Source organism: Rana temporaria, chromosome 1 (genome assembly GCF_905171775.1).
Source record: "Rana temporaria chromosome 1, aRanTem1.1, whole genome shotgun sequence".
Lineage (NCBI taxonomy): Eukaryota > Metazoa > Chordata > Amphibia > Anura > Ranidae > Rana > Rana temporaria.
This window is the reverse complement of record NC_053489.1, coordinates 230,345,702-230,362,030: the sequence shown is the minus strand read 5'-3', so window position 1 is coordinate 230,362,030 and position 16,329 is coordinate 230,345,702. Positions and strand designations below refer to the sequence as shown.

Sequence of the window (16,329 nt, the reverse complement as noted above, 5' to 3'; positions counted from 1 at the left end):
AACGCATTATACAAAATAAGTCACATTTGACCCAGGCAGCGCTTGTACATATGAAAACTTCCTCTCAGAACATATGTATTACGATCAGTCAATGTCCATTTTGTGAAGTCTGTAAACAAAAAATGCAGATGTTTGTTTAAAGCAAATATAGGAAAATATAGGAAAACACCAACAGTCCTTAAATCCCTTTAGATAGAAATGTTGCTGCTGCCAGAAAATGACACCTCCACACGTGCACTTAAAACGAAAAGGAGGGGGGGGGGGGTGTTGATAGGAATCCCCTCTTGGTTACACTCTTACCAGAGGAAAATATAGTAACAACATGTGTGTCGCTGGTTACAAGGTGATCCATCTGGGTGTCTCCAATCCCTGCTCATTCACGGTCAGCCTCTCTGATCACTCAGTGTTGTCAATGGAAAGAAAGGGGAACGGACATAGTGTAATCCTGTTTAAACAGCTTTTAATTTGTAATAAAAACAAAAACAAAACCTTCCAGATATACACTCACATGGATGGTGCCTGACCCATCGGGGGGGGGGGGGGGGTCATGTGCTAGTGTAAGTAAGGGGCCAGGGGAAGCTTCCAGGAGCTTGCACCACCTCTAATTCCAATCCGTCTCTCGCGCAGGGGGGGGGGGGGTTGTGCGAGTGAGGGGGCATACTACTGTGATTTCCAGATTCCAATCTCCCCCACTGTAATATTCAGACATTTCCCCTACTGTAATCCACATACATCTCCCCCACTGTAATATCCACAGACATCTCCCACACTGTAATATCCACAGACATCTCCCACACTGTAATATGGTCCACATCTCCCCCACTGTATAGGAAGATTAGTGCTTGCTTAGTCTTACCAGAGAAGCCGGCCGAACACGAGCAGTTGAGGCCGGGTGATGACATCAGCGCGCCGCTCTAGGCTCACCTAGGCCGCCGCCGGCTGGACCAAGATGGCCGCCGCCGGATGGACCAAGATGACCGCCGCTCTGGGAGCTAGGCCGAAGCCGCAGCTTTTCCTATGGCCAAGGCAGCAGCGGAGCTCCGTGAATCACATGGTGTGCCGATCCGCATATGGAGACCCGTTTGGATCACGGATCATTTACGATCCGTTGCACCACTAGTACTGATCAAAAGAATTTTGATCGATCAAAAAAATGAATGATTAATCGAGGAAGCCCTAAAAATCATTTTACCATTACTGTGACCTTGTTATAAATTTGCAGTTCAATTTTGGTCACCAATCCACAAAAGGAAGGACAACTTAGTCAATGAATGATAGAGATGACTTTAGTTAAAGTAAATTCTGTAATAAAAAAAAAAAATCTTCCTTCTGCAAGTCAATGGCATAATGTGTAGCTGTGCGCTGTCACTGCTGACAGGGCTTCCATCTTCACCCGGTCTTCTTTTCGGGCTTGCAGGCTTTGGCCATTTGAATGGCTGAGTCACAATGATGTCACTCCCGCTCATGCTCACAGGAGCCACGATTGCAGCACAGCACTCTAAATGAACGGTATACTCAGTATGCCGTCCATTCAGAGCACAGTGGGCATCAGTGGCGGCTGGTGCTTAAAATTTTTGGGGGGACGCAAACCAAACGAAAAAAAAAACAATTGCAGCCTCACTGTGCCCATCAAACGCAGCCACTGTGCCCATCGAAGGCAGCCACTGTGCCCATCAAATGCAGCCACTGTGCCCATCAAATGCAGCCACTGTGCCCATCAAATGCAGCCACTGTGCCATTAATTGTCGCCACTGTGCCATTAATTGTCGCCACTGTGCCATCAATTGTCACCACTGTGCCATGCCATCAAATGCAGCCACTGTGCCATCATTTATCGCCACTGTGCCCATCAATGTCACCACTGTGCCATGCCATCAATTGTCACCACTGTGCCCATCAATTGTCACCACTGTGCCCATCAATTGTCACCACTGTGCCATGCCAAACGCAGCCACTGTGCCATCAAACACAGCCACTGTGCCATCAAACGCAGCCACTGTGCCATCAATTGTTACCACTGTGCCATCAATTGTTACCACTGTGCCATCAACTGTCACCACTGTACCCAGCAATTGTCACCACTATGCCATGCCATCAAACGCAGCCACTGTGCCATCAATTGTCACCACTGTGCCATCAATTTTCGCCACTGTGCCCAGCAATTGTCACCACTGTGCCCAGCAATTGTCGCCACTGTGCCCAGCAATTGTCGCCACTGTGCCCAGCAATTGTCGCCACTGTGCCCAGCAATTGTTGCCACTGTGCCCAGCAATTGTTGCCACTGTGCCCAGCAATTGTTGCCACTGTGCCCAGCAATTGTCACCACTGTGCCCATCAATTTTCACCACTGTGCCCAGCAATTGTCACCACTGTGCCCAGCAATTGTCACCACTGTGCCCAGCAATTGTCACCACTGTGCCCAGCAATTGTCACCACTGTGCCCAGCAATTGTCACCACTGTGCCTAGCAATTTTTGCCACTGTGTCCAGCAATTGTCACTACTGTGCCCATCAATTTACGCCATTGTGCCTTGTAAAATGCCCCCCCCGCCTGGCACTTACCTTTCTGGGGTCGGCCATCCTCCTCGGTCCCTCGATGTCTTCTCCTGCCCTCGATGACGCTTCAGCCAATCAGGTTACCGGTAACCAGAACCGCTGGCTCTGATAGGCACTTCCACAGCCAACCAGCTGCCGTCATTCAGATGGCCGGCCCTTGCCAGGGGGGCGGCCATCTGAATAGTCGGCGGCAGCGGCAGCTATACATAGATTCATGCAATGCATGAATCTATGTATTGTATTAGTGGCGTGTGCGGGAGCGGCGCTCCAGCGCCCTCTATGGACGCACCGCCACTGGTGGGCATACACCAATAACATCACCAGGTGATAGTGAATATCTCCTAAACAAGGTACAAGTCACCAATTGGTGTTTACTACTGCTTTAAAAGGAAAAGCCAAATTAATTTATAACATTTGAAGCGATAAACAGTGTATGTGATTGTGTTATAGAAATATATGAATGACCCAGATAGAGAATTTTGTGATAAAATGTAATTTTATAGATGAAGTTTTGATATTACAATTATTGCACTGTTACATTGGTCCAGCTTAGACCAATGGAAGTGTATTATATGTGTCATAGCTGTGAGATCACCATGGAAATTGAAAATCACTATAGTAGGCACCACTATGACAGTGATTGGGTCCTGTGCTTAGCTGCCGCCCTGCTGCTTAGTGAACACAGGAGGTTACTTGCTTGACATGAGAGCCATTCAGAGAACACTTTGCATGTTCTCAATGAATGCTTTTGGTTTTCTGATTAGACAAGCTGGCCATCATGATGCCACCGCTCTGCCGCTCCACCTCTCCAATCAGAGAATGCTTTGCATTCATTGAGAAAGTACAAAGTGTTCCCTGATTGGTGCCTGTGGTGAGCAAGCAATCTACTGCAGTGGTCAACAACCCTGTCTTCAGGGCCCACTAACAGGCCAGGTTTGCAAGATAACTGAAATACCTCACAGGTGATATCATTAGCTGCTCAGTGATTGCAGTATTCTAGTCTGCATCTCCCCAAGGTAATACATAAAACTTGGCCTGTTAGTGGGCCCTGAGGACAGGGTTAATGACTGCTGATCTACCGTGTTCACAATGCAGCAGAGCTGCCAATTGGCAAAGGACCTAAAATCTAGAGGGGATCATTATAGTAGCAGTAACACTGCCGTACCTAAACTTCAGATTTAAGAGCAGCACAAAGGTGCTATTCAATTGGAAGAGAAAGGGTTGAATTTCAGGATGGGGAATAGGGTGACCACCTGTCCCGGATTGCCCGGGACAGTCCTGCATTTTGCAGGTCTGTCCCAGGTCCCGGGCACCTTCATTCCAGGACAATACAGTGTCCCGGAATGAAGCTGACACAGCCACCCCCACCCCCCTCCCCATTATCTGTTGCGCCCAAATAAGGCCACCACATTGGCGCTTTTCTCACTGACAGCACTTGTCCTGGCTGGGAATGTCTGCAGAGGCACCATCCCCGCCCACTGCTTGTGATTGGAGAAATCATAAATCCCACCTCTTGTGTCCAATCACAGCAGGGCAGTGTAAAGCCAGCGTTGGAACAAGGTAAAACGGGTCTCAGCCAGTCAGGACAAGTGCTATCAGTGAGTAAAGTGGCAATGCCACTTTTGGGGGGGTGATCAGTTCTGGGTAGAGCACGCATCCGCTGCCCCAGCTACGCTGTGATTCATTACAGCACAAGCTGATTTTTGGGAAGGGGGTCCCTGAATGGCCGTTTGGAAATGTGGTCACCCTAATGGGGAATGCACTGGACTCTAATAAGACCTGGTTCTATGGTTGTTGTTTTTTTCAGTAAAGAGTTGGATCTTTTAAATAAAAAAATTAAATGAAAACTTACAATTTATTAGGGGCATTCCCCAGGATTTATTGGAGTTTCTTCTTTATGTTAAATGGTGTCTTATTTTCAGTCTAAGTAACCGTGTAACTTGTGTGTTTGTCTGTTTTAGACTATGCTACTGGAAAGGATTCGTGTGGCTCAACAGCCAGAAGGACAAAGCAACTTCAATGTGTTCTCTCAAATGCTGACTGGAGCAGACTTGGATCTAAAGTATGTTATTGTTGTATAGGCTCATTGTCCTTCATAAGAGGCTACACTAATCAATCATATGACTTCTGACAGGTTTTGTTAAGTTATCTGACCATTGTACTGCCATTAGCCTTATATATTAGCGTTTTTAAAGCGGACATTTACGCTCTCACTCAATATTTGCTATTTCTAATCCTTATGGTGCTAGCATTAGTAAATGGTTAGGAAAGTATATTGTATTTACTTGTTTTAAACCTTTTCCTTACATTTCTTCAGTTATTTCCTGGTTTCTGGCCTAGGCAAAAGATGTCATACTTCCAGGGAATCTTCAGGAGGGGGGTGTGGGGGGGGGGGGGTGGAAGGAGGAGTTTCAGCTAGACACACCCTCTTGTCCATGCCTGAGCTAAGGGCAGATGGATTCCAGGAAGTAAATGCTACATGAATCATCTGCCCTTATCCAAGATAGCCATGACCAGAAATACTAAGGGGATGTTTTTCAAAGCGATTTCTTAGCAAAATAAAGCATGGAAGCATGGATGGATGGGTGACTTTGCTTTGAATATTAAAGATATGCACCCTCTCAAGAAAAAAATAAAACTTTATAGCCATGGGCGTCCGCTCATAGGGTTAAGGGGGGGCGAGTGACCCCCCCTGGAATCAGCAAGGGTCTGCCATGCTCGCATCTGTAGCTGTGCTGACTCTGTGTTTGTGTGAGTCGGCTCCACACAGAGCTTACAGAGCTCTTTACTGCCACCTCTGGCTGCTTCCTGTATGTGCACCCTCATGTTTGTTTGCTGCCTGTAATGTATTTTCAAAGGGACATGTGGAAACAGGACTTGGGAGAAGGAAGACCACCGTGACCTTACAAGTGGGGGCTGTGAGTACAAGTCAAGGGAGGAGGCTGTTTGTGTACAGGGGGGGGGGGCTGACATATATACAGATGAGGGGGGCAGCTGAGTGCATACAGGTATGATCAGTGAAGGGGGGGTGCCAGATATAGGAAAGATTACATCATCTGTCCTGTCCTGTATACAGCTATATACACCCATCTTCCTTCCTGTATTCCTCCATCATCACTGACTGCAGATATACATCATCTGTCCTGTATATAGAGCTGTATATACCCACCTTCCTTCCTCTATATACCAATACCATCCACCCCTTCTATATACACATACTGTACACCCTCTGTATTGTACATTTGATCAGCACAGTGAGGCTGCATAGCATGGGCACATGTCTGCGCTTTATGGGATAATGACTAAGCCCCTCCCCTTCATGACATTGTCAAAGAAGCGGAGCATAGGTGACCGTAAAATGATGCCCCCCCCTGGAAAAAGTTCAGTGGACGCCCATGTTTCTAGCAATACACACCAAACTGAGCATGTGCAGTGTGCCCCCAAGGCTCTGTACTATCAGGAGATGGATTGGGGACTGTGGAAGGGGGGGGGGCAGAGAAGACAGGATCAAACAGTCGTTTTGCATAATGCAGAGGATTAATGTCTTAGATTCCACAGCGGGTATAATACGCATGCTTTACTGCATAAACACACAGATTTTACTGGGGTGAGTTTAGTAATACTTTAAAGTAAGGATTTATGTGACTTTCACACATTCATATATTATGCTTCTGTGTTTTTATATTTGCAATAAAAGGAGAGATATGTAGATTGCCCCTACCCCTAAAGGGAGCGTAGATTAGCTACTAGAGTTTTGCTATCCCCTGCTTAGCCAAAAGCCTCGTACACACGCTCAGTATACTCGGCAAGAACCAGCAAAAAAACTGCTGGCAGAGCTTTCTTGCCGAGTAAACCGAGCGTGTGTACGAGGCTTTCAGGTTTCTCGACAAGAAAACTGCCCAGAATCTAGATGAGAAAAATAGAGAACATGTTCTCTATTTTCTCATCGTGAGATTCTCGGCAGTTTTCCTTTCGAGAAACCCGAGAGTGTGTATACTTGCCTGGTTGCCGTGGAAACCTGCGCATGCTTGAAATGACTTTGACGCATGCGCGGTAGCTTCCTTGGCATAGGTAGGGTGCAGCTAGATGGCAGCGACGGCATCGAATGCGCATGCTCGTCGTACACAATGATGTCACCGCGTTCTTGCCTTTCAAGAGAACCGCGGTTCTTTTGAAAGGAGAGTCTGTACACTTGGGCGGCAAGAGATTCTTGCCAAGAATCTCGTCGGGGAAAAACTTTTTTTTTCCCGACGAGATTCTTGCACGTATCTACAGGGCTACAGTTGAAATTAAATATCAGTCATACAGGAAGTGAACTGTTTTCAGTTGGTAGGACAGATTATAAACTTACATTATGAGAAGGGACAGTAAAACACAACTATGGTGTGGCAAAACACATTTTGTGTATGTAGTGAGCAATTATGATTGCCACTTTGTGTATATATGACTTCAATTTATACCTAGAAATAATATTTTTTAATGAAACCGCTCTTCATTAAATAAGACAGAAAGAGAACATTGATCCAAGAAAAGAACAATTACACCAAATACACTCTTAGTGAAATTGTCTTTTTTTTTAATTCCTACCTTCCTGCCAGATCCATTGACTTCCCTCCTAAATATTTCTGGCCGACTTTATACTGAGCATGCACACTGAAGCACTAAAGGTAAAGTTGTCCTTCAAAGGTTGGGAGGTGGAAGGTAACAACTTACCTCAGGTAACAGTCCGCCGCACACTTTTACACCGGCAAAATGGCACGAACAGGCAAATGAGAGTATATATACGTCCCTTTAAATTTGCGACCGCTACCTTAAGCTCCGTGATCATTCCTGTGGGACCTGCAGACTCGATGTCCACCGGTGTTCCGCGATTGTGTCACGGAGCTGCAGAATGGGGGGATGCCTGTGTAAACAAGGCATCTCCCTGTTTTGCCTAGTGAGAGGACACTGATCGTCTGCTCCCTGTCATCGGGAGCAGCGATCAGTATCGTGTCACAGTAAGCCCAGCCCCCACACAGTTAGAATCACTCCCTAGGACACATTAACCCCTTCCTAGCCCCCTAGTGGTTAACCCCTTCCATGCCTGTGTCATTTACACAGTAATCAGTGCATTTTTATAGCATTCATCGCTGTATAAATGACAATGGTCCCAAAATAGCGTCAAAAGTGTCCGATGTGTCCGCCATAATGTCTCATGCTGCGTACACACGATAATTTTTCGTCATGAAAAAAAATGACGTTTTTCGGCATGTAGAAAAAACAAAGTTTTTCCAACGTCATCATTAAAACGACGTTGCCCACACACCATCGTTTTAAAAAAATGCTCTAGCAAAGCGCGGTGACGTACAACAGCACTATAAAGGAGAAGTTCCATGCGAATGACACCACCCTTGGGGTTGCTTTAGCTGATTCTGTGTTAGTAAAAGACGATTCGCGCTTTTCTGTCTGTTACAGTGTGATGAATGTGCTTACTCCATTATGAACAGTGTTTTACCAGAATGAGCGCTCCCGTCTCATAACTTGCTTCTGAGCATGTGCGGGTTTTTAACGTCGTTTTAGCCCACACACGATCATTTTTTACAACCCAAAAAACGACATTGTTTAAAACGTCGTTAAAAAATGCAGCCTGTTCTAAAAAAAAAAAATTTTTTTATATATTTTTGGTGGATATTTATTATAGCAAAAAAAATAGTTTTTTTTTTCAAAATTGTCGCTCTATTTTTGTTTATAGCGCAAAAAAATAAAAAACGTAGAGGTGATCAAATACCACCGAAAAAAAGAAAGCTCTATTTGTAGGGAAAAAAGGACGTGAATTTTGTTTGGGAGCCACATTGCACGACCACGCAAATGTCAGTTAAAGCTACGCAGTGCCGAAGCGCAAAACGTGCTCTGGTCATTTGGCGGCCAAATCCTCCGGGGCCTGACTGGGTTAAAATTGTAGTGCCCCTATTATGTTGGTGATGAGTGGAGAAGTTTCCACTTTCCTTGGTGGACATTAGAAAAAGGATTCCCTGTATTAGTTGTAAGAAGGGGAAGGAACCCCTTACAGTGTTGATCAGGGGCAAGACTACCTTCTTACAGAGAGCTAAAAAGGATATTCGAAGTCCATGTTTACATAGCGACAGACATTGATTATGACTCCAGCAGGCCCTTCCAACCTCTGGAGGGGCCCTGGCTGTGAAAGGCCGCTCTAAGCAATATCACTGTTGAACTTTTCCTATGTAGCAGGAAGAGATTCTATTATATTGCTATCTGAAGGGGAACTCACCATTGTAATCACTAGATGGAGTACAACATCTACTGAATGCAAAAGACCATTGCAAGAGTTCTTTTTGTGATAATGTTTTGTAGTACATTTGCAGAGGTCAGTGGAAGCTCTTTTCACACGTTTAACAGGAACTGCAAAGTGTTTAGAACAGCCAAAAGGCAAATGAAGATGAGTGACTGCCTAGTAAATCAGGCACTTCTGCATAAAATTTGCCAGTTCTGTTTTTATTAAGCTGTACAGTTTTCGGAGTCTGTCGAATTTTGCATACATAGAGCTACATGTGTTGAGGTTTCATAAAAAAAAGTCATGAATTGATGTGGCAGTCTTTGGAATTTTGTTTACAATATTTCTTCATTGTCTATATGTTTAGTGAGGAAGGGTCAATCTCTAAGGGATCCTGTGTTTGGATGTAATTAATACATTGCTAGCCATGCATTTGTATACTTCAATTGAAATTGCACTTGATAAAACCTAAGCTCATCTTGTATTTTTTTAGCCAGCAGCAGCTTTCCACTTGGCAGTGATGAAGCCCTGGAGATTTTTACAAAAAGCTTCTTGCCATCGGTTATCGGCTTCATGTTATATTGACATTGCCTGTAAAGGATTTGATACATGGTTCAGGCAATGGGATTTTTACAGCCAGGGAATAGCCTGATTAATGTCCTGTGTCAAGACAAAGTCTAATGGAAATCAGGAGGGGGCTGATGCATAGTAAATGGGTAAACAGAGTGTCTCCTCGTCCTTAGCTATGACATTGCACAACTGACATCGGGTTCTCACATCTGCAATCTATTGTAGAGATGAGATAGATAGAACTTCATACTACAAACTTACACTTAGAGCAGAAAGTGGTCACTTTAAAGTGCTTTTATTACACACATACTCGGTCTCTTTCACATTTTTATCAGCAACAACCTTACCACTCAAGTTGGCAGGTGTTGCAATCTTTTTTTTGCGTGCGTCGCTTCAGGAACCATTCCTCTGCCACATTTTTCTTGGCACATTTTCTCATGCGGCCACAGGGTGAAACAGACGCCATCCTAGGCATCGCAGACTCTGGGACAGTCCAGGCCTCTCCAGACCAGATTGCTGCTTTGTACCTTTCGTACTCATCTCAGTCCCATCCCATCGAATTGTACACCCCCTTGCAACTCCACTGTCAGAAAGGCTGCACTAACTAACCCCAATCCAAAAATGTGTCAGTATGTATTGAGATCAGAGAATAACTTTTTGCAGGATCGTCTTCACACGAATATGATGTGTTGTCTTAAAGCAATCCAATGGATAACAATTCAAGATCCTGGAGGAAAGCACCAAAATGTAAGTGGTTGTAAAGGTAAATGGTATTTTTACCCTAATGCATTCTCTGCATTAAGGTAAAAAATCTTTCCATGTTTATTCCCTCCAGCTGCCCCTAAAATACTTATCTGAGCCTGACCCAATCAGTCTGCAGCAGCGCTCCCCTTTTCTCACAGGATGCTCAGCAGCAGGAGCCATTATCTCCTGGTGCTGTCAATCAAATCCTGTGAGCAGAGAGTGGGGGGGGGGGGGGCGGCAGGCTGAGCTGCACTACAGCTTGCTATGGGAACACTCCGAGAAGAGGAGGAGCCAGGGGGGCCAGAAGGGGACCCCATACGAGAGGGAATAGAGCCTTTACAATCACTTGGGGGGAGGGGGGGTCATTGAACTCTCAGTATTGCTAAATCAAGACTTTTTATTACCATAATTAAAAAGCATTTGTAACCTAGACTGTAGCTGATAACTGTTGTGAAACATCTGCCTCTGTTGCTGCTGTATTACCTTTCTGCAGTGTGGACAAGTTTAAACTGAATATTCATTAATTAGAAGTACAGCATTCATCTTTAAGGAGACCACTTTCCAATGGTCATCTACTGTATGCAGTGTTTCCAGAGCAGGTGGCCGCCATCCTAGTTGGGTCTGAATTGAGTGATTGGCTGATGCAACAGAGCAAGAAAAAGTGGTCTGCAGGATGCTGGGGAATGTAGTCCATAAAACAGCATAGCCCTGGTCCTGGGAGTAAGAGAGAGACTACATCTCCCAGAGGGCCAGAGGGAACAGTGGTGTGTGGCTAAAGTTTGCTGGAACTATCTGAGGCTGTACTGCCCAGGAGAAGAGTGTTGAAGAGATAATTCTGCTTATATCATAATCTGTGCAATTCTACATGTGAGGGGACCTGGATCCTGAGAGCCTGCACTGGGTATCAGTGTTTCACTAGCTGGACGGGGCGAATAACTGTGACCATCAACGGACACCTGGCCATCAGGAGAGGACCATTGGCTACTACTGCTTGACACTAACTTGAAAGGGAAGACCCTTTTACAAACCTACGTGGAAATACCTTGAGTCCAGAGCATGCTTGCTGTGGTGTGACACTTCTTGGCCACTGATTTTTGTTGTTTCCTGGTTCTGTAAAATAGCTTTCTGTCCCAGTGGGGTTGACCTAACTCTCCTTTATTTGAGGACAGTCCAGTGCACCTTTGGATTACAAAGACTGTACTGGAGAACACCCCCACCACTTGTAAACAAGGAAAAGAGGTTCTCAGCAGGATTGAAAGAGAGAGATCACAGCAACGTCTGACTTGAACTTGATTTTTACTGACTCAGAGCATGTACCCAAGACCCAGAAGAGTCCTGGGTCTGATAAGAGGCTAACATCATACAAGATAATCTGTTGTCTTCTGGGAACTCTAGTGCATTCTTCCAGGGCCCCAACTTTGTCGTTAGGACTGTCTTTATATACTGCTGCTAAGTACATGCAGTTCATTTTCTGTTAATTACTGTTATTCAGAATACTGCAGGTGTTTAACTACATTTCTCAGAGTAGTGTTATTGTCTTATTGATTGCTTGTGTAAGAGCTCTTGCTAATCCCCTCTTCTTTTAGGCTATGCTTGACCTAAACATTTATTTAATATATCTCAAGGTGTGTCAGTAAGTGCTGGGTGAGCGATGTGTGTCATCTTCAGGTGTGCAGAGAAATCAAAATAAAACAATTCCTCTGGGGGTAGCAATACACATTCATAAGATAGACAAGCTTAGTGTCTAACATATATAAACCATATAACAAACTTCTCCTACCTATTTGTGTTTAGCATAATCAATTGCCTTCTAGTGTTTGAAGACTGTGATTAGCATATTATCTGCAGCTCATAACCAACCTGTCCAAAACAAATAGATTTTTTTCCCTTATGACAGCAATCACAAACATACGCATACATTTTTCTATGAATTTTAACTCCAAGATGACTAATACAACAGGGACCACAGGGTAGCTATACATTCCCTCTAGCTGTAGCTATTTTAAGCATTGCTAAAGAATTGCAGAGGTTTGGAATACTTAGGGTAAATATAAGAAAAATTTATTAGCTGAACTCAATTGTAGATATTTGGGGTTATTTAGAAAATCTATTTATAAAACATTTGCTGTGGAAATATCTCAAACATTTGCACTGTTGCCACTCTATATAATTTGTGTAATATGTTCACTTTCTATGATTGCCACCTCCATCTAGTGGCCATATTTTCCCATAATTTGGGGAAAAAAACACATAATGACCAATAGATGGAGCTGACGATCAAGGGAAGTAAACATATAACCCAAATAATAGTGACTATGCGTGATAGCTGTAAAAATGTTGGGGAAATTTGCACAACATTCTTTTTAAATAGAACCATTAGAGTCCCATTGTATTCATATTATGGATTTGCATTTTTCACTGACCTTTCATTATACTTCCAAATGTTAATGCCTAGATCTAGAATGGTAGGGATAAGGGTCATCTAGATTTGAAGTCATGTTCTGTATTCTAGAAGAGTATTGAGTTCATTTTATTGTAGGTCAAGGGGCTATAATGATGTGCCATCTGTGATATCCTTTATCTCAGAACAGTTAGGACAAATGAAGATGATCTATATGCTGTACATTGTTCATTCCTATTTACCTTATTGAAACAAATATGAACTGCCTGTGTGCATTAATGCCTTCTGAGTCACTTACTTGGAACCAGAGACAGCGGTTACTTGTATTAGGTTAATAATAGGTTAAAATTAGGTTAATAATAGCAGCTTCTGTTTTTCTCTTAGTAACGTTTTCAGTTTTATTTATGACCCCCTCCACACTGTTTCATTAACACATGATACATTTTGCGATGTACATGTGGTAAAATGTGTATTGTAAAGTATGGTTATGTGTGTGTAACACCCTCTAGTGTGCTACTAGCAGTAGTGCAGGTAAACTATAGTCTGGCCCAGAGCTAAGCCTGAGCCATGGGATCTAGGTCAGGGTAATTAGCGGTTAGGCCAGCGCCCAGCAAGACTCATACAGACAGCCCTCTGGTACCTCCCCCTGGCTCTGGAAAGTTGGAGAGAATTTTGGAACTAGTGGGCGGAGGTGAGGAGAAGCTGTTCTGCATATTTAGGGAACCTTAGCCAATCCCCAGGAAGTGGGCCTGGCAGGGGACTAAGGAGCCCTTAAATAGACATTGGTTATGCTGGAAAGGGGTTCGGTTGGAAGATGGAGATGCAGTGCTGAGGGAGTCTGTCGGTAGCCCTCGAGGGACTCCTGCTGGGGAGGGACTCTATTTCGGGCCAGGGCTCAGATGACTGGCCTTGAAAAATCCTATCACAGGACAAGTTGGAGGAGGTTTTTCGGAGAGGCAGTGTGAGCAAAGAGAGACAGCGTAAGTAGATTGGCATGGTGCAGGAACAGACAAGGAGAGAGACTACCTTCTGTAGCAGGTCTCTCTTGAAGACAGCGGAGTGCTTGCGTTTTAAGCTTTGCCCTGGGAGATCTCCAGTGTGTGTCCATTGGGTAGACTGGGAAGAAGAAGCAGCCAGCTGGGCTGGTGAAAGCCAGGTGGGCATTTCCTGAAAGAAGTAGAGCTGGGACCAGTGTCTACAGGGGAGCTAAAAAGTGTTTCAGGAAGCAGTTCACTCCACATGTGCTACTTTTCCAAGGGACTGAGATGTCCTACCCCGTAAGGGGCTGTTGCAAAGCAACACAAAAATAATGTTATCTCCTAATAGAGTAAACCCAGCAGAGCTGTGCAAAGGATTAAGATTTCTGCAGGAGGGAAGGAGTGGAAGCTGTAAATAGGAAGGAGGTTGTCCCTGGTTCAGTTATTATTGTCAAGTTGGGCATCCCCATTAAAGTTATTATCCCCTAATAAAACCACAAAAACAAGGAAAAGACTGTTTTCTGTGTCTGGATGTTAGAAGGAAATGCTATGTGACTGGCTGTGCAGCAGTGGGGAACCCTGACATTTGCAACTCCTACAGGGGTAGTGTGGATGAAGCCATAATCTTTGTCTCCATTTAGAGGAAGCTTTGTATCTATTCACAGAATACAAAGCGTATTGGGGATGGGTAAGCAGTGTTCAGCCCGACTCCAATGTGTTTCGGGAACAGGACAGGAAGTTCCTGTACCACTGCTGGAACACAGCACTGTATACTGTATATAGCTGATACTACATACCGTTTATACAGTACTCCCAGCAAGTGCACCTGTTAGTGAAGTAAATAGTTTGTTTGCAGCAGCGTAGCCCACCAAAACTATTTCAAGGCACATTAAATGTGGAGTTAGGCTTAAATATGACATCATATAATGCAATTGATGAATGCAAGCAGTGTAATAACTGAAACTGACCTAGCCATGGCTTATTGCAATCACTTCATAGCAGAGATGGAGTGTCAAAAGAAGAACCAGTAAAAGCAGCCAACTAGTTCCTGAGCCTGCAAGAAGTATGTTGATTGGAAGAAAAAGCAGAGTGACAGAGAGAATATCTCATCACTGTGCCGCTTCTTCTTTCACTGTTCAGTCGCAGGCTGAAGGCAGGTTCAGGATAATCTGGGTTAATGACGAAGTGCGTTGAATGAATATGATCATCAAACTGAGTGGTAGACAAATGTGCATCTAAGTGGTAGACAAATGTACTGTGAGTACTGTGGGTAAAATCACTGGACTGAATTTATGCATTGAAAGTGTTTACTTTTGATCAGCAATGTTATTCTTACTCCATGGAAATGTTGCATTTGGTTCCTAAACAGTTTCTGTTCAGGATGAGCTGGCATACAAGAATAGCATCTGTTAAAAATGGCTTCAATCTCTATTTTATCCACTACATTGCTTTCTTGCCTGTCAATAATTTGTTGTCCTGATCAAAGCTGTGCACTTCTGTAAGAAAGAATAAAGGATCACACAGTTTATTGTAAATAATAGTAATTTTAATTAAAGGTAAAACTTTTTTTGGGGGCAGATTAGAGAGGAATTTAGAACACCTGTCAGGATTTTATTGCTGTAAAAAAGTAAAAATAGATGCACAACTTAAAATATTGCAAACACAGTGCAAAAAAAATAATAAAAAAAAATATTCTGAAATAAAAAAAAATAAGTCCAATTAAGATGAAAAAGAAAAGTCCAATTATGAACAGCTCCTAATGCTTGGTGATCCAGGAAGCAAAGATGCAAATTGTCTTCCTTTGTTTTCAAGCTGCAAACAAAGGTTACTAAAAGTGCAAAGTGTCCACTTACCAGATAGGTTGGATCTCTGTAACGGAGATATTATGGGCTCAGTATCAAAAGATATGCTCCTGGTAACAGCAGCGATCTGGTCAGCCTTCCATCACTGAATCCACTGGTCAGCTGGGTATGTGTTTAGCAAAAAATCCATTGTCTCAGTGCAAGTGGAGTGGTTCATGCAGCAATACAGGGGACCATATGTATGAAGAGGAAAGATAAAAAACACTTCATGGTGCAGTACTTTGGTAACAAAGTGTACCCTTTAATCGAATAGATGGGCATGTCAGTTGGACCCCCTAGGAGAGGACATTCACCCGAATGGAGACATTCAAGTGTAATTTTATGTTGTTGTTGTTGTTGTTGTTCTATGACTAAATGCAAGCCATTCCTGGTAGAATGTACTGCATTTGTCTCAATCTGGGGACCAAGAAACAAATTACTTAAGCACATTTGGTATCCTGGATACCATACTGTCTGTGTCCAGGGGCGAAAAACCATGCATATGCGCCTGTTCATTCAAGAACGAGCATATATCTGCTTAAAGCAATTGATTTCTATGGGTGGTTGTATGCAGCAACGGTGGCTCCCAGACAAGGAAATACTCCCAATGGTACCCTGTTACCTGTGTGCATGAGCCCTATTAGTATACAGGTGATACTCGAAAAATTTGAATATCGTGCAAAAGTTTATTTATTTCACTATTGCAACTTAAAAGGTGAAACTAATATATAAGATAGACTCATTACATACAAAGCAAGATAGTTCCAACCGTGATTTGTCATAATTGTAATGATTATGGCTTACAGATCATGAAAACCCCAAATCCACAATCTCCGAAAATTAAAATATTACATGCAATCAATAAAACAAGGATTGTACATAGAACAATATCGGACCTCTGAAAAGTATAACATGCATATGTACTCAGTACTTGGTTTTGGCCCCTTTTGCAGCAATTTCTGCCTCAATG

General features: G+C 43.6%; 1 protein-coding gene across 1 annotated transcript in view; it reads left to right on the top strand.

The window, feature by feature from the left end:
* Positions 1-16,329, top strand: part of MYO18B (myosin XVIIIB) — a 764,821-nt gene that overhangs the window by 110,033 nt on the left and 638,459 nt on the right. Inside the window, 1 exon segment of the mRNA XM_040358554.1 lies at positions 4,517-4,617. Coding sequence (XP_040214488.1) covers positions 4,517-4,617 — 101 coding nt within the window.